Genomic DNA, 27,363 nt, shown 5'->3' with positions numbered 1-27,363 from the left:
CACAGTGCCAAAACCACTGGTAAATGGTTTACTGACCATGGTATCACTGTGCTCAATTGGCCTGCCAACTCTCCTGACCTGAACCCCATAGAGAATCTGTGGGATATTGTGAAGAGAACGTTGACCTGAAATATTTCACTTAGTGTGCAATGAATCTAAAATATATGAATGTTAAATTTTCATCATGACATTATGGAAAATAATGAACTTTATCACAATATGCTAATATTTTGAGAAGGACCTGTAAATATACCTGCATGTGAAATAATTAGGACAAGGATATACACTAATAAGTTGAGGAGATTCAGTCCCTGCAGGGTGTGCATGGTGCTCAGGCAGCTGCAACGACACTCTGAAAACAATGAGACCTGCCGTCTGCATATAGAGTGGCGTAGGAATTTAAACAATTAATACTATAAAATGTGCAGAAAATGTGACAACTATTAAAGTTATTTATTGAACTATTATGACAAGTATTCAGCTATAATAATGCCATCAGGCTTTCTTTGATCATTTTTCTGTTAGTACAAATTAATATCTGTGTAAGAGGAATATGCACAATATTTTCACAGTAAAAGTAAATCTTGTTAGTAAGACCTATATAGTGTTTTATAGAGTAATCATACCTATTGAATTTTAATCTTCTTTTTAAACCAATAATCGGTTTTTATAACGTTTTATAAACATGCATTTGCATTCAGCCCCCCTTTTAATCTGACAGTTGCCTTGAAAATACACCTAGTTAATAAGGTCCACCTGTGTGAAATTTTAATTTAGAATAAATACACAGGATCACAGCAGGGACCGAGGACAGGTCAGCACTAAAGTTATGGAGAAGCGTCAGACAGCACTGTACATAACCCGTAGTGGACCAACCATGTGGTGAAAAATGCATCCACATGGTTGATGCTCAATACAAGGCAACCCAGCAAGAGAACAAGCTAGACTGGAAAAGACCAATGTGAATGTTTCCCTTCCAACAACAACCCTAAACAAACCAGTCCGGGCTACAATAATATGGTTTAGATCAAAGCATATTAATCTGTTAGAATGGCCCAGTCAAAGTCTAGAGATAAATACAATGAGAATCTGTGGCAAGACATAAAAATTGATGTTCACTGATGCTTTCCTTTCAGTCTGACGGAACATGAGCTTTCTTTTGAAAACATGAAGGGTTGCAAATCTGCAGATGTGCAAAGCTGGCAAAGACATACCCTGAAAGACTGTAATTGCAGCAAAATACGCTTCTACAAGGTATTGATTTAATGGCATGAAATATGAATGAACACCACCCTTTTGAGATTTTAATCTGTAAAAAAATATTGAAAACTATGCATCCTTTTCCTCGTTCCCCACAAATATACACAACTTTTTGTCAGCCAAATACGTTGATGATGAATGCGGAAAAAAGGTTCAGGCAGTATGAATACCCTAAAATAACAACAGCAAAAAGTATTCATAGTGCATTTAGAAGTAACAGTTAGTAGGTGGTATAAAATCACAAAGTCTGCATCGACAGAAAAGGTCTGCATCTACAGAACCCTGCAAAAGTCTGGAGTCTTGAATCATCCAATCCTCATCTGTTATGCTGTTTCCTGACTGGGCTGCAAATTACACACAGTGTAGAAAAGGCAACAATTTGTTTGAAAAATGGCTGCTTTTACACCACAAATAAAAGGTAATCAATAGGAGAAATTAAAAAAGTCAATTTCCTAAGACATCCCACTGCCCCAAACTAAGTGGGCAACTTTTTTCTTGGTTTGCAGCAATTGGAAGTATGAGGATTGCATTGATCACTGACTCAAACAATTATATCAATATATTTTCCTTCCAGGTAGCTGAACGTTCTTGGAATCTTTACAGGCAGTCCTCATCAATAGTTCTCCAGGTCCTTGAATGCCTGGTCCAGCTACCTGGAAGCTTTCCTTAAGAAAGCTTTGCCTGTAACAACATCTGATTTAACACAAATAATAAACGCGTCCCTTTTGTCAGTTGTTTTCCCCCAGGCCCTGAAAACAGCAATTATCAAACCTCTATTGAAAAAGAGCAACTTGGAAAAGCTGCTACTACAGAACTAAAGGCCTATATCAAACCTCCCCTTCATCAGTAAGATTATTGAAAAAGCTGTGTTTCAATAGTTAAACAACTTCCTAACAACGACCAACCGCTTTGATGTCTTCCAGTCAGGCTTCCTGCTCACCACAGTACACAGACTCCTCTTGCCAAGGTGTTCAAAGACATCTGTATAAATGCAGACTGTGGAAGTACCACAGTGCTGGTATTATTGGACCTTAGTGCAGCATTCGACACTGTTGATCCCTCCATTTTATTAGAGCGCCTGGAAAACTGGGTCGGCCTTTCTGGTACAGCACTCAACTGGTTTAAATCCCACTTGAAGGACAGGGACTTTTTTGTGTCAGTAGGTAACTTTACATCAGAGAGCACAAAAATCACATGTGGCATTCCCCAAGGGTCCATCTTAGGGCCCCTCCTATTCAATATCTACATGCTCCCCCTAACTCAGATTTTAATAAACAACAACGTAAGTTATCATAACTATGCAGACGACACACAGCTATACGTTACGATGTCACCAGGTGACCATGAACCCATTCAAGCGCTGGGTAAATGCTTAGAAGAAATCAATGCATGGATGGTCCAAAATTTCCTTCACCTGAATCAAAACAAAACTGAAGTAATAATCTTTGGACCAAAGGAAGAGCATTTAAAAGTTAGCACACAGCTTCAGTTAATACAGCTAGAAACCACCAGTCAGACTTGAAACCTGGGTGTAGTGATGGACTCAGACCTGAACCTTCAGAGGCACATAAAGACAGTAACAAGGTCGGCCTTCTATCACCTAAAGAACATCTCCAGGATTAAATTAATTATTAAATAATCTTTATTGATTATTGCACATGTAAAGGACTAATGTCTCAGCAGGACCTTGAAAAACTAACTCATGCGTTCATCTTTAGTAGAATTGATTACTGCAACGGTGTCAGTTGCAGTTGATCCAGAACGCTGCTGCCCACGTCCTCACTAGAACTAAGAAAGTGGAGCACATCACCCCGGTTCTAAAGTCCCTACACTGGCTCCCTGTAGCTCTGAGAATAGATTTTCAAATACTTCTGTTAGTCTATAAATGGTGAATAACGTAGCACCAAAATACATTACAGACTTGTTGTCAGTGTACCAACCACCCAGACCTCTCAGGTCTTCTGGGTCAAATCTACTCTGCATACCCAGAACCAGAACCAAACATGGAGAAGCAGCTTTTAGTTCTTATGCTCCACTAATCTGGAATAAACTGCCAGAAAACTGTAAAAGCGTCGAAACCCTAAGTTGCTTTAAATCAAGACTAAAAACTTATTTGTTTAGAGTGGCCTTTGAAAGTGTTATCTAAACATTATTGGTTACGTTTTCAGTCCAATTTTCCTTTCCTTTTTATATCCATCGTTCTATTCTCTTTATTTTTTTTAAATTACCTCTGTTGTTTGATTTTCTGTATCATTGTAATGTTTTTCCTTGTGTACAGCACCTTGAGTGCCTTGTTGCTGAAAAGCGCTATATAAATAAACTTGACTTGACTTGGTGTCTTAGGTATTAGGACGTTTAAGGAAGGTAGGGGTGATTTTAAATTTCTGTCTGCCCTAGTTTCTGTATTTGTAGGAAAAACTACATGAGTTTATTTCTGGGTGTGGGTAAGCAGTTTGAACACGGAGTTTAGAGAGGCACATGACATTTCACAGCTCCTATTAGATTCTAGACTGCTGGTGAGAACAATATCCACAGAGTGAAAGGTCTTTCTGAGAGGGGATGTTAAAGCTACCAGCTTTTCTACAAAGCATGAGGTGATAATCCAAATGTGTGAGGAAAACAAAAGAACAAAAGCCAAAAAATAAGTGATAAAACCAGGGTGGTCAGTAAGAAAGGGTCAAAGGGAGAAGAAAAGCAAAGGAAAAAAGGTAAATGCAAATGGTTTATTTGGATGAGGAAAACAAGACGCAACAGAGGCACCCACCTTTCTTGAAGGCACGTGGGGAGTCTGATAGGTCGCCTTGACGTTAGAAATGACCAACAGAAAAACAGAAGATCAGAAAAGGGACGGAGAGAAGAGAGAAAACTTAGGTGAGAAGAGAAAAGGCAGGATTATCAAGCTCTGTTAACTGATTGACCAAAAAGCTGAGCAGGGAGGAGCAGGAAAATAAATTAGAGAATTAAAAACAGAAGAAGTTTCCAATTTGGCACACCCTGTCTGAGCCCTCTGGGCTGCTGGCTCGTGTCTTAAACGCTCTTCGGGGGTTTCATTGTAATTTGCCTTCCTTCTTGCTGGAAATATTCCATCCATCATTTGTCTCCCTCCTTAAGGATTCAGTCTTTTGTTTGGCACAAATATGATGAAAACAGTCCAAACTGTTCATTTTCCCCTGAAGCGACTGGGTACAGCTCAGTTTAATCTCAACAGTGAAGCTGTGTTAAAGGCTCGGCCTCAGGGAAACATGCAGGCACTGATAAGCCTCACGCCTCGACTCCACAACACGTTCACATCAGTAAACAACACACTGGGAGCTTTCCTCTGTCAGTGGGCAGCGGCTCCACTGTGCTGCGTCACCAGAGCCCTTCAGAAACTTCTGTGTGACCTTTTGTACCTGCAGCAACAGTGCTGTTCGTCATGCTGCATACCTTCTGGCTCTGAGCGGGACCCCAGAGAGGTGACCTGGATGGGCCGGTAGGGCTTGCCCTCAGAGACGGGGACTTCCACGCTCTCCTCTGACGACACGGTGACGTCGGGCTGTGATTCAGAGATGGAGGACAGGAACTGCTCCATGTCGGCCTTCTGCTCCTGGAGCAGCTCGTCTGAAAGAAAATTTATGACAAACTCAAATAAAGCGGCAACAGGAAAATTGGAGTCAGGAATTCTTTCATGTTTCATAAAGGGACATTCAGACACTTTTTAAGCATTTTCAAGGCCAATGATAATCCTCTTTAACCCCCTAATAATAATAATAATAGTGCTTTTTTTTGTAACTGCATTTTAAAAGCAGCTTCAAGAATTTAAATCAAACAGCAAAAACGTGTAGTGAGAACAGTTATTCCAAATTTAATTGATTCCTCCACTAATTATAACTCTTCTGATATCAAGTCATTTTATTTTATATACATATTTTTTCATTGTATTACTGTGATTAATAAACCTTCTTACCAGATGTTGCAAATAAAAGCAGAATTTAGTTTAATTTATCGATTAAATTTATTAAAGAATTTATCTTCATCATCTTCCTCATCATCATCATCATAGCTGCTAAACCAACATCAGCATCTTTATCCTGATTTGACTCATTAGTTTTGTCTTTTGTTTTTATTGTTTGTCTCTCATTGCCTCCTGTTTTTATCTTTTATAAAGCATCTTCTGTGGTTATTGTCATGCTGAAAAGTGCTTCATAAATAAAGAGTGTCTGATTTATTGATTGTAACATAACCTAAGCTTTTGTAAATATAAGGCATCACAGTCCCATAGCATGATGCTGCCACCACCATGCTTGACACTTGCTACAGTGTTTTTAGGTTTTGCCTTTGTCTCTTCTGCTTTTGGTTTGTCCAGGTAGACAGCTGAAAATGTCTGGCCAGCTTGAAGGTGTCTGTGGTGGTGTTAAACCAGCCTCATGGAGGACGGAGACACTGAAGTTCCAGCAGTTTCCTTCCTGGTTCCTGGGTTGCTCTTAAACATCTTATGAAACTTATTTTAGCCCTTGGTTGACAGTTTGGGTTTTCTCTCAAACCTTAGTAAAGTAGTGACACATCTGAATAACTTGTATTTATATACAGGTTTTTAAACTGATAATCTTGGAACCTGCTGCTGTTTATGAAAGGCTGTGAGAGACGTTTTTTAATATAAAACTGCAGTTTTTCTTCTTAGATCTCTATGGTGTTCATTTGGACTTGCCCATTGTTCTGAGCATCTGTGCTGTCAAACAAAACATTTTCTTGCAGGCAGAGACAAACTACCAGCTGCAGTCAATCATTATCACCAACAAGAAGTAATAGACCTTAACCTTTAAGTTTCAGCTTTGAGCCTGCATGTATCATTTTGATCCTGAGCCGATTGGAGAAAATTCACCATAAATTCAAACTTGTGCAACGGGTTCTTGTTTTGAAATTTCCCTTCAGTCGTATAATTATTCCGCTCAAGAAAAAGAAGGTTCAAATAAATCAATATTAGCCCCAAATTAATATTCATGCCTATGGTGAGTGTTTACAGACTTCTGACTGAAACTGCAGAAACCAAGAAGAGCGCCACCAGCCACTGTTTTCTCATTTTCTAAGAGTGGTGACAGCTTCTGTTTCTGCTAACTACCAATTAGTATTTCTCTGAAAGCTGTTTTTCACATAACTCTGCTCTGTATATCCCAAACGAACACGGCTCAGTGAAAGCTGTGACCCAGTTCTGTCATTTCAGTAACTCAGCTTTAATTTATGCCTTAACTTTACACCCCGTTTCCTTTCAAATAAAGCAGAGAAATCAGAAGAACATTTTAAAATTCTGAAACTGGGATAAATAGTTAGGCGTGAAAGTGAGAGCTCGGGAGAGGATTGGACTTAAAAACGGAAGGAAGGCGTCTTTGTAAAATTTTTCACTACAAGCTCGTGGCTGAAGATAAGACAATGCTCATGTGGTTCTGAATAATTGGATCACAGTCAGATGTTTAAACCAACCTTCTGGTCCTTGCTTGTATTTGCATTTCATTTTGTAAAAAGTAAATCCAGTTTGCTTCAGATAAAAAGAAAATCCATGTGAGCCGCAGAATGAAATGTATTGGATTTATCTGACAGGAGTGTGAATTTCATTTCACTTCATTCTCCTGCAGGCTGCCTGAGGGTCTTCGACTGAACGCAACTCACCAATTTCATCCTGAATCTCCTCGGCCACGTAAGGTACTTTGTAGAGCAGAGATAGACTCTGGTTCATCCTCTCCTCGATCACCCGCAGGTGGGTCATCACCTGACATCGGGAAAGCAGAAAAATAAGACGCCAAGCAAACAGAATACTGATTTATGGCGTTTTAACTGATGTTGCTGCTCTTCATACAACCCACAGTAATGTGTTTTCCCCTGCAGATGTTTGATCATTTAATGCAGGTTTTCAAAGGCAAACACCTACAATTCATTTTAGATTTTTCCCTAACGGAGGAAATTAAAAATACAAAACCCAGGTAGAGGCTTTTATTAAGATAAAGACATCTGAATCAGGCATTTAAATGGTTGCTCATCAAATTCATACTAAAACCCCTGACATTACCTACATTAGGAGGAAGAAAAAAATAAAAATCAGCATCAAGCGGTAAAAGAATGATATGTTTCATCAATCCCGTTGCAACATCCTCACACAGCAGCTGACAGAGCAGCTCTGCAGGAGGGATTCTTGTCATGCACTATTTTCTTCACCATAATTTTTCAGCTTGATTGAGATCTTGATTATTTTCTTGGGTTGAACTGCCTTTTCTAAAAAAGAAAAAAAAACAACATTTGAACTTTCTTTGCTCAGTGGAACAATGCATCATTATTCTCAAACACGACTTGATTTTCATCAGCAAACCTACAAGAAAATGTCCTGCTTCTGCATTTCCTGCAGAGGTAATAATACCACTTGCCCTGCTCCTTTATCTGACATGCATATCACCACTGGCTGTAAATGCGCTGCAGCACAGCCTCTTGATTCAGCACTCCGACACATTCTTCTTGAAAAGGTTTCCTACTGGTCCAGGATAAACTTCCAAAGTTGATATAGTATGTATGTACTGCCATACTTGCACACTGATCATCTGCACTGTTGTATTGCTCTTGCATCTTATACTGCTCTATACTTACTCTCACTCACTTAAAACTGTGCACATATATTTATATTATATTGTAGATATGTTTATACTGTTTAATTTGTACTGTATTGCACCGACTACGCCAAAACAAATTCCTTGTATGTCCAAAAACGTACTTGGCAATAAAGCTTTTCTGATTCTGATTCTGATGTATGGATGGATGGATAAATTTGAGTGGATGGATGGATAAATTTGAGTGAATGGATGAATGTATGATGGATGGCTAAATTTGAGCGGATGGATGGATAAATTTGAGTGGATGGATGAAGTGATGGATGGCTAAATTTGAGTGGATGGATGGATACATTTGAGTGGATGGATGGATGGATAGATACATTTGAGTGGATGGATGGATAAATTTGAGTGAATGGATGAATGTATGATGGATGGCTAAATTTGAGCGGATGGATGGATAAATTTGAGTGGATGGATGAAGTGATGGATGGCTAAATTTGAGTGGATGGATGGATACATTTGAGTGGATGGATGAAGTGATGGATGGCTAAATTTGAGTGGATGGATGGATAAATTTGAGTGAATGGATGAATGTATGATGGATGGCTAAATTTGAGTGGATGGATGGATACATTTGAGTGGATGGATGGATGGATAGATACATTTGAGTGGATGGATGAATAAATTTGAGTGAATGGATGAATACATTTGAGTGGATGGATGGATGGATGGATAAATACATTTGAGTGGATGGATGAATAAATTTGAGTGAATGGATGAATACATTTGAGTGGATGGATGGATGGATGGATAAATTGTAGTGGATGGATGAAGTGATGGATGGCTAAATTTGAGTGGATGGATAAATGGATGAATAAATTTGAGTGGATGGATGGCTAAATTTGAGCGGATGGATGGATGATGAATGGGTGGATAGATGGATAAATATGCTAGTTGGATGGTAAAATTTGAGTGGATGGATGGATGGATAAATACATTTGAATGGATGGATGGATCAATTTTAGTGGATGGATGAAGTGATGGATGGCTAAATTTGAGTGGATGGATGGATGGATAAATGTATGACCCCTTCTCTTTTCCAATGATTATAAATAGCCTGACAGAGAGAGGTATCCCAATCCTTGTAGTTTTTAGTATAACAATGACCATCAGTGGGACCCTTTGTGGGGTGCCTTGAAACGACATTGTTGTAAATAAGCGCCGTTTAACTAAATAATCTGAACTGAAACCATCTGTGTAGTTATGCTGCTATAGGCTTAGCCTGCTGGAGGACATAACGACCACTTTCACCGTCTTCGCGACATTCTCACACTACTCTCCAATTCTGCATTATTTGCTGTTATTTCAGCTTTGAACTTTGTTCTCTCTATTCTCTTCCTAGAAGCTACACCTGGCCTGGCTCTGTGTCTGCCTGTGACACCTTTCTGGAGATGGGCATCGTCCAAGCTTCTGCTGGCAACAACTTAATGCTCACCTTCTACCGATGATCCACATGGCCCTGTCTTTTAGTGTTTAACCCTTTCTCTCTCCTAGACATGGCGGTTGATTGAGCTTTTACTGTAACTAACTCTATGTGCTCTCTTTCAGACTCTAACCTTGACAACTGGCTCAGAGTTTATCTGTTCTTTCTTTCTAGGTGAAACGACTAAAGGAGCTACATCCATTAACATTTACTTTTCCTTCCCATAGAAAGTACTCCTGGATCAGTGTTTCTTTGTGTCTCTGCTCTGTTCTCTCAAACCCCCAGTTGGTCGTGGCAGATGGCCGCTCACACTGAGCCTGGTTATCCGGGGGGTTTCTTCCTGTTAAAAGGGAGTTTTTCCTCTCCACTGTCGCTACATGCATGCTCAGTATGAGGGATTGCTGCAAAGTCAACGCCAGTGACTGTCCACTGTCTCTACATGCTCATCCGGGAGGAGTGACTGCTACAAGTCACTGACTGGATGCAATCTGCTGGGTTTCCTTAGATAGAAAAACTTTTTATCCAATTTGAATAAATAACTGAATCTGACTGCACTGTTCAATGGTTAGGACTAATTGGAATGTATGTACCTGACTTTGTGAAGTGCCTTGAGACGATGTGTTGTGAATTGGCGCCATATAACTAAAACTGAATTGAAATTGAATTTAATGAATTTGAGTGGATGGATGGATGGATAAATTTGAGTGAATGGATGGATGGATGGATGAATACTGAACAAACCGTTAACACAATGCAACTAAGAAAAAGACAGAGAAAAGCGATGACATAGATATAGATGAGAAATGGAAAATAAAATAAAAACTCAATCAGTTTCAGACCAGAAGCCTGCAAGATGTCCCACAAATGAATAAATCCCTAATACAGGACAACCAAGATCCCAGATGACTGATCTCAGACTGGTTTTACATTGTAAATTCAAACAGCACAGTCAAAGAGATTATCTCTCTAGGTGGGAACATTTTCATTAGTATGAACTACGACTTGTTCAAGCAACAAACACGCAACATAAAACAAGCTGCAGCATGTCATATTCTTCTCCCTCTGAACCCATATGACAGGATCTGCAGCTTGTCTGCTCCAGTCTTCAACCACCACATCACAGTCTCAGAGAAACATCGTGTGTCGGAAAAGGTTCAAAACTCTGCATATTTCCAACTGTTTCCTCCTCATGTCTGCAGGGAAATCATATTTCTACAATTCTTCTGCCAAGGTCTGACTGGCACAATATAGCAACATTCACCTGAATAGTTCTTCTCAGACAACTGGTGTTTAACTCCAATTTTAAGCTCTGCATGTTTTAATGTGCAGTGCACCACAACGAGCAACAGGTGGCACTTAAGCGTCTTTGCCATTAGCAGCGTGCTGCAGCGCCTCCAGCTCCTTCCTGACAAACAATCCTCATCATGAAAGATTACACATCTCATAGCGGGAGCAGAAATTCTGATGTATTAAACAATCTCGCTGGCTCCAGTTATTTGAAGTTATTGCCACACGAGAGCTGCCATAAGCCCTGAAAGTAAAGGTTTAATAAAGCACAGATTCTTCTGGGTCATGACTCAGAATCACAAAGGAGAAGAAAAACTAAAACTTGCTGAGGAAAAGACAAATGAAAGCAGCTTGATATGTCGCTCAGAGGTTCACCTCCTCCAAAATCTGCTATTTATCTAGATAAAAACACTCCACTCCTCCCCCGATACCCATGTTCCACCTCCTTGTGTTGTTTCATCCATCTGCAGTGTTATCTAAAACTATAAATGGTGTCGAAGGGCACCAATACACACAGAAGAGTGTATGTAGTGGAGGAGATTCCATCCAAAGTCCAGTGTTACACAAGACCTGTGCTGTGTTAATCTCCAGCTCAGGCTGAAGTGAATGAAACAGCCTCCCTCCTTCTGGGCTCCGACACAGAGAGACGCACGTTCTCTATGCCGCCCACACATTTACAAACAGGGCAGAGAAGAGCAGGGTGAGACATCATTATCCCACCTCTGTCTGAGCAGCATCAGGAGCAGGATGGAGAGATCCAACATTGACTCGGCGCACGCTTCCAGATTTACTATCCAGATTTGATCATTTTGTCATTTTTAGAGTATAAATAAAAAAGTTCACAATGATGTATGGGCAGATATTTTCGACAGACTTTAATGGAAACAACTTCTGGGAATAGAATTTTCTTCCATACCTATTCATCCATCCATCTATCCATCCATTTTCTATACCCACTTCTTCCATACTGAGTCACGGGGGAGCTGGTGCCTATCTCCAGCGGTCTACAGGCGAGAGACGAGTACAACCTGGGCAGGTCGTCAATCCATTGCAGGGTAACACACAGGACAAACAACCATGCACACACCCATTCATGTGGGAGGAAGCCAAAGTTTCCACGCCTGCATGGTACCATACTTATTCAGATCAGAAAAATATGATTGGGCAATGAAGAAAAGCTGTTTATTGTGCAAGAGCACCTGAAAGTCAAAAATATTGAAGATAAGCAAACTGAACACGGACTTATACTTCATGACTCCAGGTACGTTTTCTTGGTGAAACAGACTGGAGAAAATAAACCGGAGAAAATGAGCTAATTAGAAAGTTGCACTTTGACTATTAGCTACTCATAACATGGGCTGTCATGATACCAAAATGTTAAACTTGATTTCTCAAATGATGATTTACGAAGCATAAAAAGGCCACTTTTGAGTTAAGAAAGTTAACCTAACTTAAAAAAACCAACCTGAGACTTCATCTGAGCTGCTTTTTCTGGATCCACAGCAAGGACGTGTTGGTAGTGGCGGATGGTGTGCTGGCGGTCCTTGTTCTCCGCGCGGACGTACTTTCTCAGGGCTTGCAGGATACGGTGGGGCTGAAACAGACACAGAGCAATGGTCCAATATCTTCAGACTCATGCTTTCAGTTTAAAAATTCTACCTCTAAGACTGATCTCAGTTCACGTGAAGGCCTGGAACGTAAAGATGTGCCTAAGGTTGTCACCAAATGAGGTGAAAAACAACCTGGTGCATGTGACAGAAAATAAAATCTTATTGTTTTTCAAATCAACATCCATAAATTTGGAAGCTCACTTAAACTACAATCACTGCCCTCAGGTCAGATAATGATCCTACATTTACATCAAGCCTTTACAAAACAAATACAACACTGGTGGTTGCAGACAGCAAAACTGTGCGGGCAAAAAGGATAAAAAAAACATGAAATGAAAGGAATTAAAAAATAACAACAAAGGGATTACGGCTCTAGGTTCAAAAGTGATTGATTTAGTGCTTTTTTTGGGGATTTAATCTGTCTTTCTTACGATGAGATGAATTTCGATAGGGTTTTTAATTTTTGACAAGATATGAAATTAAATACAGGTCATAAAGCTCAGCGAGGTCAGACAGAGACGAGCTTTCCAGACAGCTTGTTTCAGTGGTGAAGAAGCAAAGCAGGTGGAGAGCGATGAGAAGGTAAGAGAAGCTCTCTGAGTCTGCTTCCGCGTCAGAGTGAATCCCATTTCACGGATCCTGCTTCAGATGTTGGTCTTCTGCCTGAGATGTTTTCTGTTTGTTTTACATTTTACACATCTTCTTTTGGTGTATTTCTTATTCAGGAGATCCTGGTATTGTGCAATAACTGCTCCAAAAATGTCCACAAACCAATTTTCTCACCAGAACCACAACCTTCCAAGAAACACCGATTCGTATGAACCTGCAAAAGTCAGCAAGCTTTCATTCAGTATCTCTAAAACCCAAAGATCTTCATGAATTAATCAACACATGGACATCTTATCTTTTCATTTTTAAAGAGCAGCTTGGGCTTGATTGCTTTCATCATCTCCAGGTATGAAGACCTCAAGCTCATTTTGTTGTTTCATAATCTCATTACCCTGAGATAAGATTTCAGATTGTTTTTATAGAGAACATTCTCATTATCTGACATGCCAAGAAGTTCATTTTGTTGTGATCATTTTATAACCTCCTCATCTTGATATATGAGGTGATGACTGCAGGCAAATTTTGTCATGATAAAAATGTCATATTCTCATTATCTTGAGAAAAACCCTCACTTGATTTCAGCGAGAACAGCATTATTATTTCATTACCTTCACATAATAGGACCTCAAGCTAATTTTGTTGTAATCATTTAATAAACTTTCGAATCTCATCTCAACATTACAAGGCCCCTGGTCATAAATAATTTTCCTATCCTTATATAACAAGATGTTAAGCTAATTTTGTTTTCATAATATTATCTTAAGATCTGATTCGTTTTTTACTGATAACATTTTTATTTTTTTTTATTTTTATTCTCCAGTCATCATCTCATATTTTCACAATGACTGCAGAATAATTTAGCCTTGATATGAATTTCAAAGCTAATTTTGTTTTACTAACATTTTAATGAATTATCATTTCGAGATAAGTCATTTTTAATGATAGCCGTTTTATTTTCTCAAGGCCTAAATAATAGAAGCTTCAAGCTTATTTTGTGATAACAACTTGACAACCTCTTCAGCCAACAAGATCTTAAGTTCATTTTATTCATTTAAAGAATGCCGTTTCAAAATCCCATTCTTTTGACTCTAAGATTCTGAAATGCTCAAACTCATTTTGATATCAGAATATTTTAATCTCTTATTTTGAGATAAGATCTTAAGCTTGTTTTCTAGAGGCAACAGTTTCCTTACCCAACTGTCTTAATACAACACGACTTCAAGATCATTTTGTCACCATCAATATTAATCCAGTTTTGTTGTGCACTTTTATTATCGTGAAATAATAACATGTAAGAATTAAACAGCCTCAATATATTGAGATAGTAAGACATAAAGCTCATTTCATTGTGACAAGTTCCATTATTTAATTATCTCAATATATCAAGATCAAAATAAAATTTTGCCATTATAACAATTTGATTATTTAATTATTTTGAGATAACAAGGTCTCAATTTGGTGTCTTTGCTATAAGTTTCTTTGTCACATTATTTCAACATAAGAGTGTAAGAGGGTTAAACTTTATGTTTTCATAAAGTTTTCATATACAGGTCCTTCTCAAAATATTAGCATATTGTGATAAAGTTCATTATTTTCCATAATGTCATGATGAAAATTTAACATTCATATATTTTAGATTCATTGCACACTAACTGAAATATTTCAGGTCTTTTATTGTCTTAATATGGATGATTTTGGCATACAGCTCATGAAAACCCAAAATTCCTATCTCACAAAATTAGCATATCATTAAAAGGGTCTCTAAACGAGCTATGAACCTAATCATCTGAATCAACGAGTTAACTCTAAACACCTGCAAAAGATTCCTGAGGCCTTTAAAACTCCCAGCCTGGTTCATCACTCAAAACCTCAATCATGGGTAAGACTGCCGACCTGACTGCTGTCCAGAAGGCCACTATTGACACCCTCAAGCAAGAGGGTAAGACACAGAAAGAAATTTCTGAACGAATAGGCTGTTCCCAGAGTGCTGTATCAAGACACCTCAGTGGGAAGTCTGTGGGAAGGAAAAAGTGTGGCAGAAAACGCTGCACAACGAGAAGAGGTGACCGGACCCTGAGGAAGATTGTGGAGAAGGGCCGATTCCAGACCTTGGGGGACCTGTGGAAGCAGTGGACTGAGTCTGGAGTAGAAACATCCACAGCCACCGTGCACAGGCGTGTGCAGGAAATGGGCTACAGGTGCCGCATTCCCCAGGTCAAGCCACTTTTGAACCAGAAACAGCGGCAGAAGCGCCTGACCTGGGCTACAGAGAAGCAGCACTGGACTGTTGCTCAGTGGTCCAAAGTACTTTTTTCGGATGAAAGCAAATTCTGCATGTCATTCGGAAATCAAGATGCCAGAGTCTGGAGGAAGACTGGGGAGAAGGAAATGCCAAAATGCCAAAAGTCCAGTGTCAAGTACCCACAGTCAGTGATGGTCTGGGGTGCCGTGTCAGCTGCTGGTGTTGGTCCACTGTGTTTTATCAAGGGCAGGGTCAATGCAGCTAGCTATCAGGAGATTTTGGAGCACTTCATGCTTCCATCTGCTGAAAAGCTTTATGGAGATGAAGATTTCATTTTTCAGCACGACCTGGCACCTGCTCACAGTGCCAAAACCACTGGTAAATGGTTTACTGACCATGGTATCACTGTGCTCAATTGGCCTGCCAACTCTCCTGACCTGAACCCCATAGAGAATCTGTGGGATATTGTGAAGAGAACATTGAGAGACTCAAGACCCAACACTCTGGATGAGCTAAAGGCCGCTATCGAAGCATCCTGGGCCTCCATAAGACCTCAGCAGTGCCACAGTCTGATTGCCTCCATGCCACGCCGCATTGAAGCAGTCATTTCTGCAAAAGGATTCCCGACCAAGTATTGAGTGCATAACTGTACATGATTATTTGAAGGTTGATGTTTTTCGTATTAAAAACACTTTTCTTTTTTTTGTCGGATGAAATATGCTAATTTTGTGAGATAGGAATTTTGGGTTTTCATGAGCTGTATGCCAAAATCATCTGTATTAAGACAATAAAAGACCTGAAATATTTCAGTTAGTGTGCAATGAATCTAAAATATATGAATGTTAAATGTTCATCATTATATTATGGAAAATAATGAACTTTATCACAATATGCTAATATTTTGAGAAGGACCTGTAATTCTCCCGAGATAAAACGTCAACCTTGTTCTGTAAAGATAATAGTCTGATTATTATTTTAATGAGATGTCTAGGTTGAAATATGATCTTGGGTTTTTTATTTTGGATAAAGTTGAATTATCTCAAATGAATAAGACCGTCAGCCTGTTTTGCTACAACAGATGTTTATCTTATCAAATATCTTGTCATATAATCAATCTAAATCAGGGGTATCCAAGGGCCATATTTGGTCCTTGAAATGATTTTGATCAACCGGCGCCCGCAATTCAACAATTACACAAACTTTGGCCGCCAACACAGGCGGTTGATGCACGCAGATACTTATAACGAGGGCAAGATTTTCACTGACAGATTAAACATTTTCTTAGATATCAAAAACAACTCAATTGACTTATTTTTGTATTCACTTTAATTTCATAGTAGGCAGATACCACAAATAGTTATTTTGACCCAAAAGCAGACTTAGACCCACTCATTCATTAAACTTCGTTAATATAGCAAGAGTTTTATAGGAAAGTGAAATTCGGTGGTCCACCTTGTTTTCTAAAAACATTATTTAGATTCTCAAAATAACAACCGAGTCAGCTATGATCTTGAGGAAACTCGCATTAAAATGTATCCCAGCAGGCACAGCTGATCTTTTTTCTATTAATCTGTCATGTATAATTAGTCTAAAAAAGCACTTAATTTGTTTGAGCAATATATATATATATAAAAAAAACAACTCTAATGTTAATGCTCTGGAAAACGAAACCCAGACAAAAGCATGGAAGCAAATGTTTTTTTCCAGAACCAATTTTATTATTCCAATACTTTATGACTTCTGGAATGAAGAGGTAGAGAGCTAAGGGATAACCTGTCAAAAATGAGAGCTCTCCTTACCTTGGGGGGGTCGGCCTGCAGGGCAGCCAGGTAGTTCTCCAGGGCCACGCGGCGGCGGTCATTCAGCATAGCCTCCACTCGGGCGAGGTGAGTCTCCACCAGCTGCTGCTTCTCGCTGGCAGCCTCCTCCTCCAGGGACTCCACCATAGCTTGGAAGTGCTAAAAAAGCAAAGCCACAAACATTAACAGATAAGAATAGAGTGGCACTCATTTTTTTTCTATTAAAGACAAAAAATGTAGTTCTCAGCTTCAGTCTTCCTGCCTCCAGGGCATGTAAAGGGAGACTCATTTAGACATCTCCCTACTTAGACAATGTCCTAATTTAGCCTTAGAGTGGTGAAGATAGACCAACTAGAGAAAACGGATCATTATTGGAGCGGGGACTCTGAGCCTGTGAGCCGTCATGTCTCACCCAAACAAAGTGACAAAGGTGGGGGACTCCCAGAGGGGAGGATCAGGGGCTTACCTGGATCAAGGTCTGTCTCTCAGCTTTGGGCAGATTCTTAGCCTGCCGATCAGCCTCCTCCCATTCTTTTCGTACCTGCAGCAACAGAGATGTGCAGATAATCTTTTAGTTTTTGTTTAAGTAAAAAGAACAAGAAACTGTCTTTCATGTAAGTGGTGGAAGATAAGTATACTTAATGAAAGTCATTACAGTAAACAACTGAACTGTCTCAAAAATACAGTACTGTTGGCACTCATGAGAAAAACTTCTACTCTTTCTAAAAAAAAATCAATTTCTTCTACTTCACAGTTCTCTCAGTTTCAAAGAAAATGATGGAAAAATACAAGAGATTTGCAGAATTTGCTAACTCACCCGCTCCATGCGGTTACGGTGCCGGATCTCCAGCTGCTCCTTGGCTTTCTGGAAGCGGCTGTGCTCCTTGTCATCAGCAGGTGTCTCAAAGTAGATGTCCACATCGTCGGTGGGCTGAGGAGTCGGGGGCAAGGCTGGAAATTCAGAAACAGATGTGAATTAAGAAGATAATCAAGGAGATGAAGGCAGACAGGAAGACAAAAAGAGACAACTGAAGACACGAGAGAGAAAGAGCTGAAATAGAGAGAAAGATTTGTTACACAGAAGCACTCCTCTCATTGGTGTTCCTCCACCCACAGTAAGGCTGATATATTTGAGGGAATCTGACAGTCTTTCCATTTGAATTTTCCTTCATTGGCTTTCAACTGATAGGTCGCATCTCCAGCTGGGTGGACCGGGTGGCCCTTTTTTTCTTTTTCGGTTTTTCACTGCATAGTTTCCCCGCCTGCATCGATGTGAGTCACCAAAACATTAACGCTGCGGGGTCGCAGACAGGAGGAGACCGTATCATGTCGCTACATCATCAAAACAAAGGGGGCAGAGATAAACTCCACGTTTATGCTCCAAATGCCACTACTTCATCTACTTATGTAATCTTATTTTTATAAATGTCACTAAATCCAGTTGGATAAGTTCCTGAACTGTGTTTGCCCCGATAAAAGCAAATCAACGTGGAAATAAAATCACAAAACAACAAAAAAACATGGATGCGTAACGACATCCTGGTGAGTTTCTAAAAATAATGGCGGCGCTCTGTGGGTAAACAGAACAAAGAAACATGAAGAAATGTCACAAAACAAACACAGACAGGGAAGCAAAAATGACAGAAAACATAAGAATGAGCATGCATGTAAACAGACTTAATAAAAGCAGAAAAACAAGACAAAAGATTTTTAATATCAAGCTGTGGCTTGATGTGGGACTGGGTTAGAGTTTTACCACAAACTATATGTTGTTCTGCTGAATATAAAAACATATTTTATTAAAACTTTACGTTAACCTTTAGATCAGTCATTCAGTTCCTGACAGTTAACAACACTTTGCACAGAAATCCTAAAGGAGAGTCAAATAGCTCCAGATTTTTAAACTGGGGATTTGTTGAGAGGTTATAAGCAGTGAATATTTTCTATGCAAAAGATAAATCTCGTTTTCCAGCTAATGACCAGTCAAGATAAAAGTGTGAGTCTACATGTTAAAGCAACTCCAATTTGAAAATTGTCTTAGAGGTTTATGAAGACTACTTTATACCGACTAGTTTGCATTAAATGCTTAATTACAGTGGTTGACCTTCCCATGTGAAACACAGCAAAACATAATGCTTTCCGCATATCTAGCCATAGTTACTACAGCTGTGTGAAAAACTAAAGAACGGTTCACATATCAATGTCTATTCTGATTTATGTTACTTATGGATAAGGATTTAATTGATTTTGTTGCAATTAACAAAAATTAACCCCATTTTTCTCATAGACAAAACTTGTGAAAAAAATGTTTTCTGGCTGATCTAGCTTTCTAGATCAACACATTATGTTTATAATGCTGAGAAATGTTTACATGCTTCTCCTGACTGATACTTTTGTACAATAAGGTCCTTTTTGATCTCCTTCAACCTCGCTAAATTATAGTTTAGCTAAAGGATGTAAATGAGCACTTATGCAACAAGGTTATTACAGCGTCACAAACTGTTTTTCTATTTTTCTTTCAATAGATTTAAGTTTTCATTTGTATTGTAGAGACAATGTGCCACAAAAAAATTTTAAAACAACTTTTTTTTACTATGTCCTTTTTATTAACCTGGGTGTACACTTTCACGAGCCACTGTTCACAATAACATCCACATTTTTATTTAATGTATCATATACTACAAATAAAAGTTTTTATCCGCACGTTTGCCTATAAGCAAGTGCTTAACCTGCTAATATGAAGACATCAACCGGATTTCATTGCATATACTGTAAATGTACAATGAAAATAAATACTTGGACTACTGTATCTTGTCTGAAAAAAGTAACTTTTTCTTTAACATAATTTATTTCTGTCTTTTTTAATAATGCTATAAAACAAAATGTTCCCTGGTAAAGAAATGTTTTTATGTCTTTTCAAAATGTATTTTAAAACATGATATAGTCATGGAGAGAAATCAGAATAAAATTGTTGTGATGGAGGTGAGATGATTTCAGCAGCTCCCGTGATCTGATTAGTGACCAGAGGAGATCATTTCAGGTTCTTCTAAATCAGAGGAAAACTAAATGATCCGCAGTGGTCCTCAGGCCAAGAAATGGAGAGGAGAAGGTGCAGTCATTCAGGCCTCTGTCACTTTAGACTTACTCAGGTGTTTGCACACGGCCATGCAGTACTCCTCAGAGTCGAAATTGTTGCGGTTGCCGGCGCAGCCCCCGTATATGAAGCTCACACACTTCCTCTGCCTGATGTCGAAGTGCCAGCGAGGCATGGAGGCACGACAGGGGCCCGTTTCAGCCTCCAGGGTGCACACCGCTGCCAGGGGACAGCTTTGTTAGATCATAGAGCCTCTACAGGGCCAGCACCTAAATCCAGTCTCAGAAAGCTACCAGCAAGCACATCTTCATGACTAAATCTACAAATATGGTCAATCAAAATACTGGAGCAGCAGGTTTTTACATGATCAGGGGCTTTATCAATAGTATTACAACATATAAGGCAGGATGATCTGAAATGTTTAATGATGAGTTGTGAATTGAGGTAAATAATAATCATGAGTTTCCATTTAGGAATGAACGGAGGATAATATGTGATTATCTTAAGAAAAAAATAATACCAACCTTTCACTTCTTCTACAATCTTGTCATCATCACGTTTCTCTGATGCTTTGCTGCTTTCCTTCTTCTGATCCTCATCATCCCCATCTGCCTCCTCATCTTCATACACATAGTGGTACTCCTCCTCATCTTCTTCCTTCTCCTCATCTTCATCTTCGTCCACAGGCTCCTCCTTCGGAGTGGGTTCCTCATTAGCCGGAGTCTCACTGAGATAAAAACGTGGATAGATAAAACATAAAAACTGGTGCCTCTTCTACCCAGGACTTGTGACAAAACATTAGTTTACATTTGGATGGACATGGGTGCCCTTTACAACACAGCAGACACTGAACGTGATTTCACAAGCGGAGAAAGTCAGCAGTTTTATTTGATCATTTTTTGTTACAACTTCAGTGGTTCTTTATAATCATTCCATGACACCCATTCTTATACCTGCATATAAAAAATGTAATGTGAGTGTGTGACTGGATCAGAACCCGACTATGATTGGATTGCATTTATTCTGGACCCCACTGTATATATTTGTACTAAATTGCAGCGGTTGTCTTTAAAGATGCGTTGAGATTACATGAAGCTGCTCACCTCTCCTCCAAAGCCTCATCATCATCCAGGTCGATGTCATCATTCTCTACCTGCTCGTCTTCGTCCTCCTGGGAGGGGAGGGAAGGTGGGGCTGACTCTCCGGAGCGGGATGCAGGGCAGCAAACGTACTCTGTGCCGTGGAACTTGTCGATGTCGCAAGGCAACAGCATGCCGTAGCTGTGGAGCACCATGAAGCTCCTGGAACAGGCCTGAGGGGGTCACACGAAAGAGCTTTAGGTAAAACCTGGAGGTCAGACCAATTTCTAATTTCGCTGATACGTGAAGCCCTTTATCCCCGACCGTCTACTGTGTTCCTTGTTTAACCGGAGAATGACTAATTAGGTGGTTTTTGAAGGAAATTGGTTACACTGGATTTTATTTGTTCATTTTATTCATCCTTTTCCTACCTCTTCATACTTATGCACCAAGTTTTCTTGGTCTATCACTGGAAATCCCAAAGAAATACACTGAAGTTTGTGGTTGTACCTTGACAAAACGTTAAAACGTTTGAGAGGTATGAACATATAGCAAGGGACAGTGTGATTAATTCTCCACATTTTCACAAAGTCACGTTGTCCCATAGGTGACCTGCTTTTCCTCAACACTTCACCTCCTCTGGCAGTGCGAAGGTATCAGATACGAGCTCAGTTTGAAACTCCACCGGAGCAGAGAAGGATTAGCTGCCCTGCCTAACATCTCAGCAGCAGGCTGCGAAACGACACGCAATGTTTTCCAATTAATATTTCACATTTTCTCCGCTGGAAATGTTTAAATGTACTGAGACTTTGCATTAAACTATGTGGTGAAAAAGAAAAAGATAGAGGGTGATGAAAGCAGAAGTTTGAGGAGAGCTCCAGTCATGGTCAAAGTGGGCTAACTCTGCAGCCTCCTGAGGGGATTAGCAGCGTTAAAGCCACAACACTAATCTGATTAGAGGCTGAAATGTGAGGGCTCTCAGTTGGCCCTCTAATCACAGAGACTCACAAACAGGTGGAAATGTATTTAGGGAGGACAGGTGGAATTAAAAACAGACATATTATGGATCTTTTTGGATTTTCTGTGCTTAATATTAAATATTTGAAACAACCTTCCTTTTTAATACCTTCTTTCATTTTTAAGGCTCAGAAAAAGTATTTTTTTTGGGCTATAAATTTCATCTCAACGCTTCATTCGGTAAATTGTTTATTCACATGTGCATTTTAAAGAAGAGAAATCTTCCATCTTCCCCTTTATCTCTTAAATTTAACCAATGATCCATTTTATTTTCTCTGCAAAATACTATACCCAAAGTTATCATCTGATTTTATAAATTGTACTTTAAAAGAATTACAACAATAACATCATCATTTTGTCAAACATTTTACAACCAAACTCAGAAATCTGACTTATTGTAGACGCTTCCTAATTTTCATTTATTTATTTATAAATCTTGGTATTGCACATTATACCTAAGTCTGACTAACAGGTCCAAATAGAGCCTGTTTTTTTTAAATTGTAGTACACAAAATAACTTTAAACAAAAAGTTACACCTAGAAACTTTTAAAGATAATGTTATGATGCTGTTTGCTGTCAGGCTTGGTGTTACTTTGCTGTTTGGAATCAAGCCCTAACAACATTGTTGACGTCTGCTGCAAAGCTGCATAAAGAAAAGACGACGCTGCATCTGATTGTGATTTTGTTTGTGTATTGGCTTCTTGAAGGGGTTCTTATATTAGAAGGAAGCATTTTAACCACTGCTTCCCACTATTTTAAATGGTAGGTCAAAGAGACACAACTAAATAAATAAATGAATGAATATGTGTGCCTATATTTAATACGAATAGTAAATAAAGAATGTCTTTTTATTAAAAGACACAATTAATAAAAAATATTTTATTTACAAATAAATGTCCATTCCATATGTCAGGGGTTCCCAAAAGTGGGGGTTAGGACCCCTCGGAGGGTCGCAGACACCAAATGGGGGTCGCCAGATGAGTTTCAGAATCATCATGGTGTGAGCGCTGAGGTGTATGGAGGGCCAGAAGGGACAAAATAAAATAAACAAAGGTACCATGAAATTTCCAATTAAATAATTAAAAGATATATGATGAAATTAAATAATCAAATGTAATAAAAAAATAATAATAATTGAAACATACATATAATTATTTCACTCTATAGAGTGTACAAATATATGTATATTTAGGGGCTCGCCGGTCTGTAGCACTATTATTTCTGGGGTCACAGGCTGAAAAGTTTCGGAGTCCCTGCCATATATTGATATTTATTTAATCATTTTGGTCTCTAATGTTGCAGCACATTATAAATGTATTTATTTAGAACAGAACAGGAACTACATCTTAATTAAATATATCTTGAAATACTTAAATATACTATTAACATACAATAAATCAAAATCTTTCCAATTTCCATTGTATTATGTACACTTATTTAAATGTAATGTATTTATACATATTTGAAAACAGACGGATTTCAATTAAATGTAATTTTGGTGAAATGTTTAGTATTTATTTAATGTATTTATTTAAATGTTTTAGTGGCACATGTTTTAGTGTACACAAGAGTGAAATTATTCATATGGTTTAATTTAATTTATTTATGTTTTATTTATGTTTTTGTGGCAATAGTTGTCTATTATTATTCATCAGTAGCTGGACAGGAAGAAGGGCAGAGAGAGGAGGAAGAAATGCAGCAAATGGCCCAGGGCTGGGAATCGAACCGGGGACAACGGCGTTGAGGACTGTAGCCTCTGCATTTGGTGCACCTGTTCTACCACTGGACCATGGCGCTCCCCTTATTTAATTGTATTTTGATCATGATTTATTCATTGACTGATTTATTTAGTTACTTGTCAATCTGTGTTTTTGTTTGATTCAAAGATAAATCTACATTTGTAAATCTAGGAAATGGGATTCGGCCTAAAACTCTGCTGGTTTGAGTCGAGTTTGCTGCAACAACGATGGTGACCTGTCTGTTTCAGTACTGTAGATAGTTCTGGTGTCACAGAGTATAATTTCTACTTACAGAACTTTGAAACATCCCCCCCCCCCCCCAAACTCGCGGACGATTTTTCCTCAAGCCTGGCTACTTAAAAGGGATTTATTTATGTGATCCTGCTGAATTTTGGACCAAAGCAAGTCGAAGACATTTTATTAAGACTCTCAGAACTCGTGTCGGTTAGAAAAAAAACCAAATGTCTCCTGTAAGCAAAGTGTGGCCAATCAGAGACAGGTCTGAAATGTGGGAAGTTAAATCTCTAAAGACGTTCGATGCAGCTCCTGCCTCACTCTTCCGACGGCATTAATCCTCTCTGGAAAACCTCCCACTGCTTCCTATGAAGCGGCTCCCGGCTCACCTCCTTGGCCACGCCGTGCCACTGCTGGTGGCTGACGCACATGTCCATACGCTCCTTGTGGAAGAACCTGCACTTCTCCGGGACCAGGAGAACGTCACTCACAAACTCGCCCACTGAAAGAGAAAAATCACACAGACCAATATGGCCGTTAGTCACAGCCCCAATCTGTCTCACAGAAAGATCCATTCCTCAAAAACAGCGCCAGGGTTGGAAGCAATAAATCATTTGATAGGACTAAAAAAAGGAAGATTAGATGAGAATATTCAATAATTCATAGCTGCCTCATCCTTTAATTTTCTCTAAAGATGAATAAAAGACGGCGTATGACATTTGCACGTGTGTGAGCCCAAAACTAAAAGGGATTATCTATCCTGTTTAGCTGCATCTCTAATCAGAATGGCAGTGGAGAAAATCCATTTTCACACTCTGACTCTTGTAAGGCAGTCAAAACTCTTCCTGTGACTCAATGATATCATTTGCCTGATGATTTATATTCAGCCATGTTTTATTCATGGAGCAGGAAGACGAATCCAGAGGAAATAAATGGCTTGAAAGGCATCTTGTGACTCTATGAATAGTTTTAGTCTAAAATCCATACAGATCTAAATATGGAGCAGGGGTCTGATGAAGATTAAATGGTTGGCTGGCTATGTGAGAAGGTGCTCAGGTGGAGACGTCGGAGACAGATGGAAAGGCAAGGGGAAGAAAATGGATGCATGTATGAAAGCTGTTAAAGAGTAGGCAGAGGGTTGGTGATGTAGGCTGGGAGCAGATTTATACCTGCTCATTTAGTGGCTTGCCATAACCTCGGACTGGGGGAACGCTGCTGGAGGTAAGGAACAGCCAAACCAGCCTTTAGAGAGAGGAAAGGCAATGTTTTGGAAAATGAGAGGGTAGGATAGAAGGAGAAGAGGGCTACAAATAGCAGAGGACTCAGCAGCTGCTTCTCATTTCTGTATGGGAGGTACAGTTACAGAAACAGACAACATTTACACTTCGTGTCAGCCTGCTTTCCATCCACCACTGACCAAACACACAACAGATCCTTTTACAAGCTAATAAACCTGTCCTTAATGAGTTTTAATATCCTGCAAATAGTGGCTCCAAATTAACAAGATGAAGCTTACATTTGATCTAATTGCTCTGCACAATGAAAGCTTTTACATGTCATATTTTAATTAATTTTGCAAACAGGGTTCCAAACTTTTCAGAGAGAAGATTCCCAAAGTTCTTGGTCAATGCACTTGGACTTTTATCCCTTCTCTATCTTGCCCCTTAGTGCTAGTAAAGATGGCAGGGCCAGACTGACAGGCATATTTTCTTTGTTAAAATGAGTCCTAAAATCAGCTTCCTTCAGTCTCCCAGCAACCAGCACAGGTGAGCTTAGTTGCAATTTGGAGGTGCGTGTGATTCCCCCTGCCTGGGAGCTCTACTCCTAATCCAACAGCATGAATCCACTTTCTATCTGTGGGAATGCCTAGACATGATGTAGTATTTAATAAGCAGGAGAGTGCAGGTTCTTGCAGCTGCTTGTCGACAGACTTTTGATTAAGACCAGAACAACATCAGGACACAAAGCACATAGCAGCCTACTGCCAAGAGCTTTAAAATAACCTACTTGGAGCACTACCAGCCTGCTATGGTCCGGATTTGAGGCCTTGTAGCCTTGACCTGACCCCAGCATGGCCAATCCTGCTTTAGATGACAAGACTACCAAGCTCCTCCATGCCTGACACCAGATCATAAAGTGCTGAAACCGCAGAAATAAACCACCGCGGAGGTTTTGTGTATGCTCAAAACAGTTGAGGAATCCTAAGAAGCTATGCTGGATAACAGGAGCCTTATGGGTCTCAAGATCTTGCTAAGAGCCATCAAAAAATATCTTTGTTTGCTGAGCTTCACATCCTGGACAGAGGATGTTATCCCATTCACTCACACTCTCCTCATTTCATTTCTATAAGTCACGTCCGAGCACACTCTGCAGTTTGTTTGACTGCAGTTGGAGTGCAGCTGGTGAAGGACGGAAACTGTTTGGATCCCAGATGTATGCCAGGTCGTCCCCAGCGGGCACAGAGTTCCGGCGGGCGACCAGGAGGTCGTCCCGAGCAGACACAGAGTTCCGGCAGGCGACCAGGCCTGCACCAAAGACGTGGAGGCCGACTGAGCAGAGTAGAGGACCTCCCAGACGCTCTGTGGAACTCCAGAGGCGTGGAGCCTGGCGCACCCTCAAAGGCAGAATCTGAGGCGTCAGCCGGACGCTCAGTGGCATGAGCTGCATGCAAGCAATCCCTCACTGTGTGTACAAGAGCATGTACTTAACTTTCTTTGCAACTCCACTGTCACCCAGCTTCCCTCACATCTACCCGAAAACAAGGTGTGTGGGGATTACCTGTTAAACGAGGAATTAAAAACTTTTTCCCTTCCTTTGGCTTCAGGCCCTTTTAAAAGGAGGTGTGGGGGTGAGTTGTATGAGTAAAGAGCAGAAAAACACTCTCTTTCCCCACTTGTTTTTGTACACTGCTGGTCAGCTGGCTGAAAGAAGGCTAATACACTTTCTCGGCAAGCTATAAATGGTCTATCTGTTCAGTTTTCAACTGCAGACTCAACCAGCTAATATCATTGCTAATCTATAGGAGCAGGGTAACAAAAGATGTATCATGCTGTAAAAACGTATGTAGCCCTTCACAGATGTTACGTAACAAATAAAATCATGATTTGAAAACTTCTTTGTTTTTCCTTAGGTTATCTTTCTTGGATATATATATTTATTTGTGATCTAAAGAAGCAAAAACTTTGCACAACACTATGACAGCCAATTGTGGACAATAACCGTGTTTAGTGAAATTTAAAGGGTGTACATTCCATATGTTTGCTTACGTTTATGTAAAAAATCTAAATAACAATAGAAGTAAAAGTTATAGACACCTCTGCTATAGCCATAGTGATCT

At 39.5% G+C, this 27,363-nt stretch overlaps 1 protein-coding gene across 5 annotated transcripts in view; it reads right to left on the bottom strand.

Annotated features, from left to right (window-relative positions):
- aplp2 (amyloid beta (A4) precursor-like protein 2) overlaps positions 1–27,363 on the bottom strand; it is an 87,411-nt gene that overhangs the window by 8,449 nt on the left and 51,599 nt on the right. For 2 of the 5 annotated variants that reach the window (XM_047391463.1, XM_047391465.1), the window contains exons 4-14: positions 24,416–24,528; positions 21,060–21,268; positions 20,481–20,683; positions 20,008–20,175; positions 17,680–17,813; positions 17,329–17,403; positions 16,863–17,021; positions 12,068–12,196; positions 6,904–7,003; positions 4,687–4,860; positions 4,025–4,060 (exon numbers count right to left, since the gene is read on the bottom strand). In XM_047391463.1, coding sequence (XP_047247419.1) covers positions 4,025–4,060; positions 4,687–4,860; positions 6,904–7,003; positions 12,068–12,196; positions 16,863–17,021; positions 17,329–17,403; positions 17,680–17,813; positions 20,008–20,175; positions 20,481–20,683; positions 21,060–21,268; positions 24,416–24,528 — 1,500 coding nt within the window. The remainder of the gene's footprint in view (positions 1–4,024; positions 4,061–4,686; positions 4,861–6,903; positions 7,004–12,067; positions 12,197–16,862; positions 17,022–17,328; positions 17,404–17,679; positions 17,814–20,007; positions 20,176–20,480; positions 20,684–21,059; positions 21,269–24,415; positions 24,529–27,363) is intronic. The other 3 variants (XM_047391466.1, XM_047391464.1, XM_047391467.1) reach the window with 2 other exon arrangements.

Source organism: Girardinichthys multiradiatus, chromosome 18 (assembly GCF_021462225.1).
Source record: "Girardinichthys multiradiatus isolate DD_20200921_A chromosome 18, DD_fGirMul_XY1, whole genome shotgun sequence".
Classification (NCBI taxonomy): Eukaryota; Metazoa; Chordata; class Actinopteri; order Cyprinodontiformes; family Goodeidae; genus Girardinichthys; species Girardinichthys multiradiatus.
This window is presented reverse-complemented; position numbering and strand designations above follow the sequence as displayed.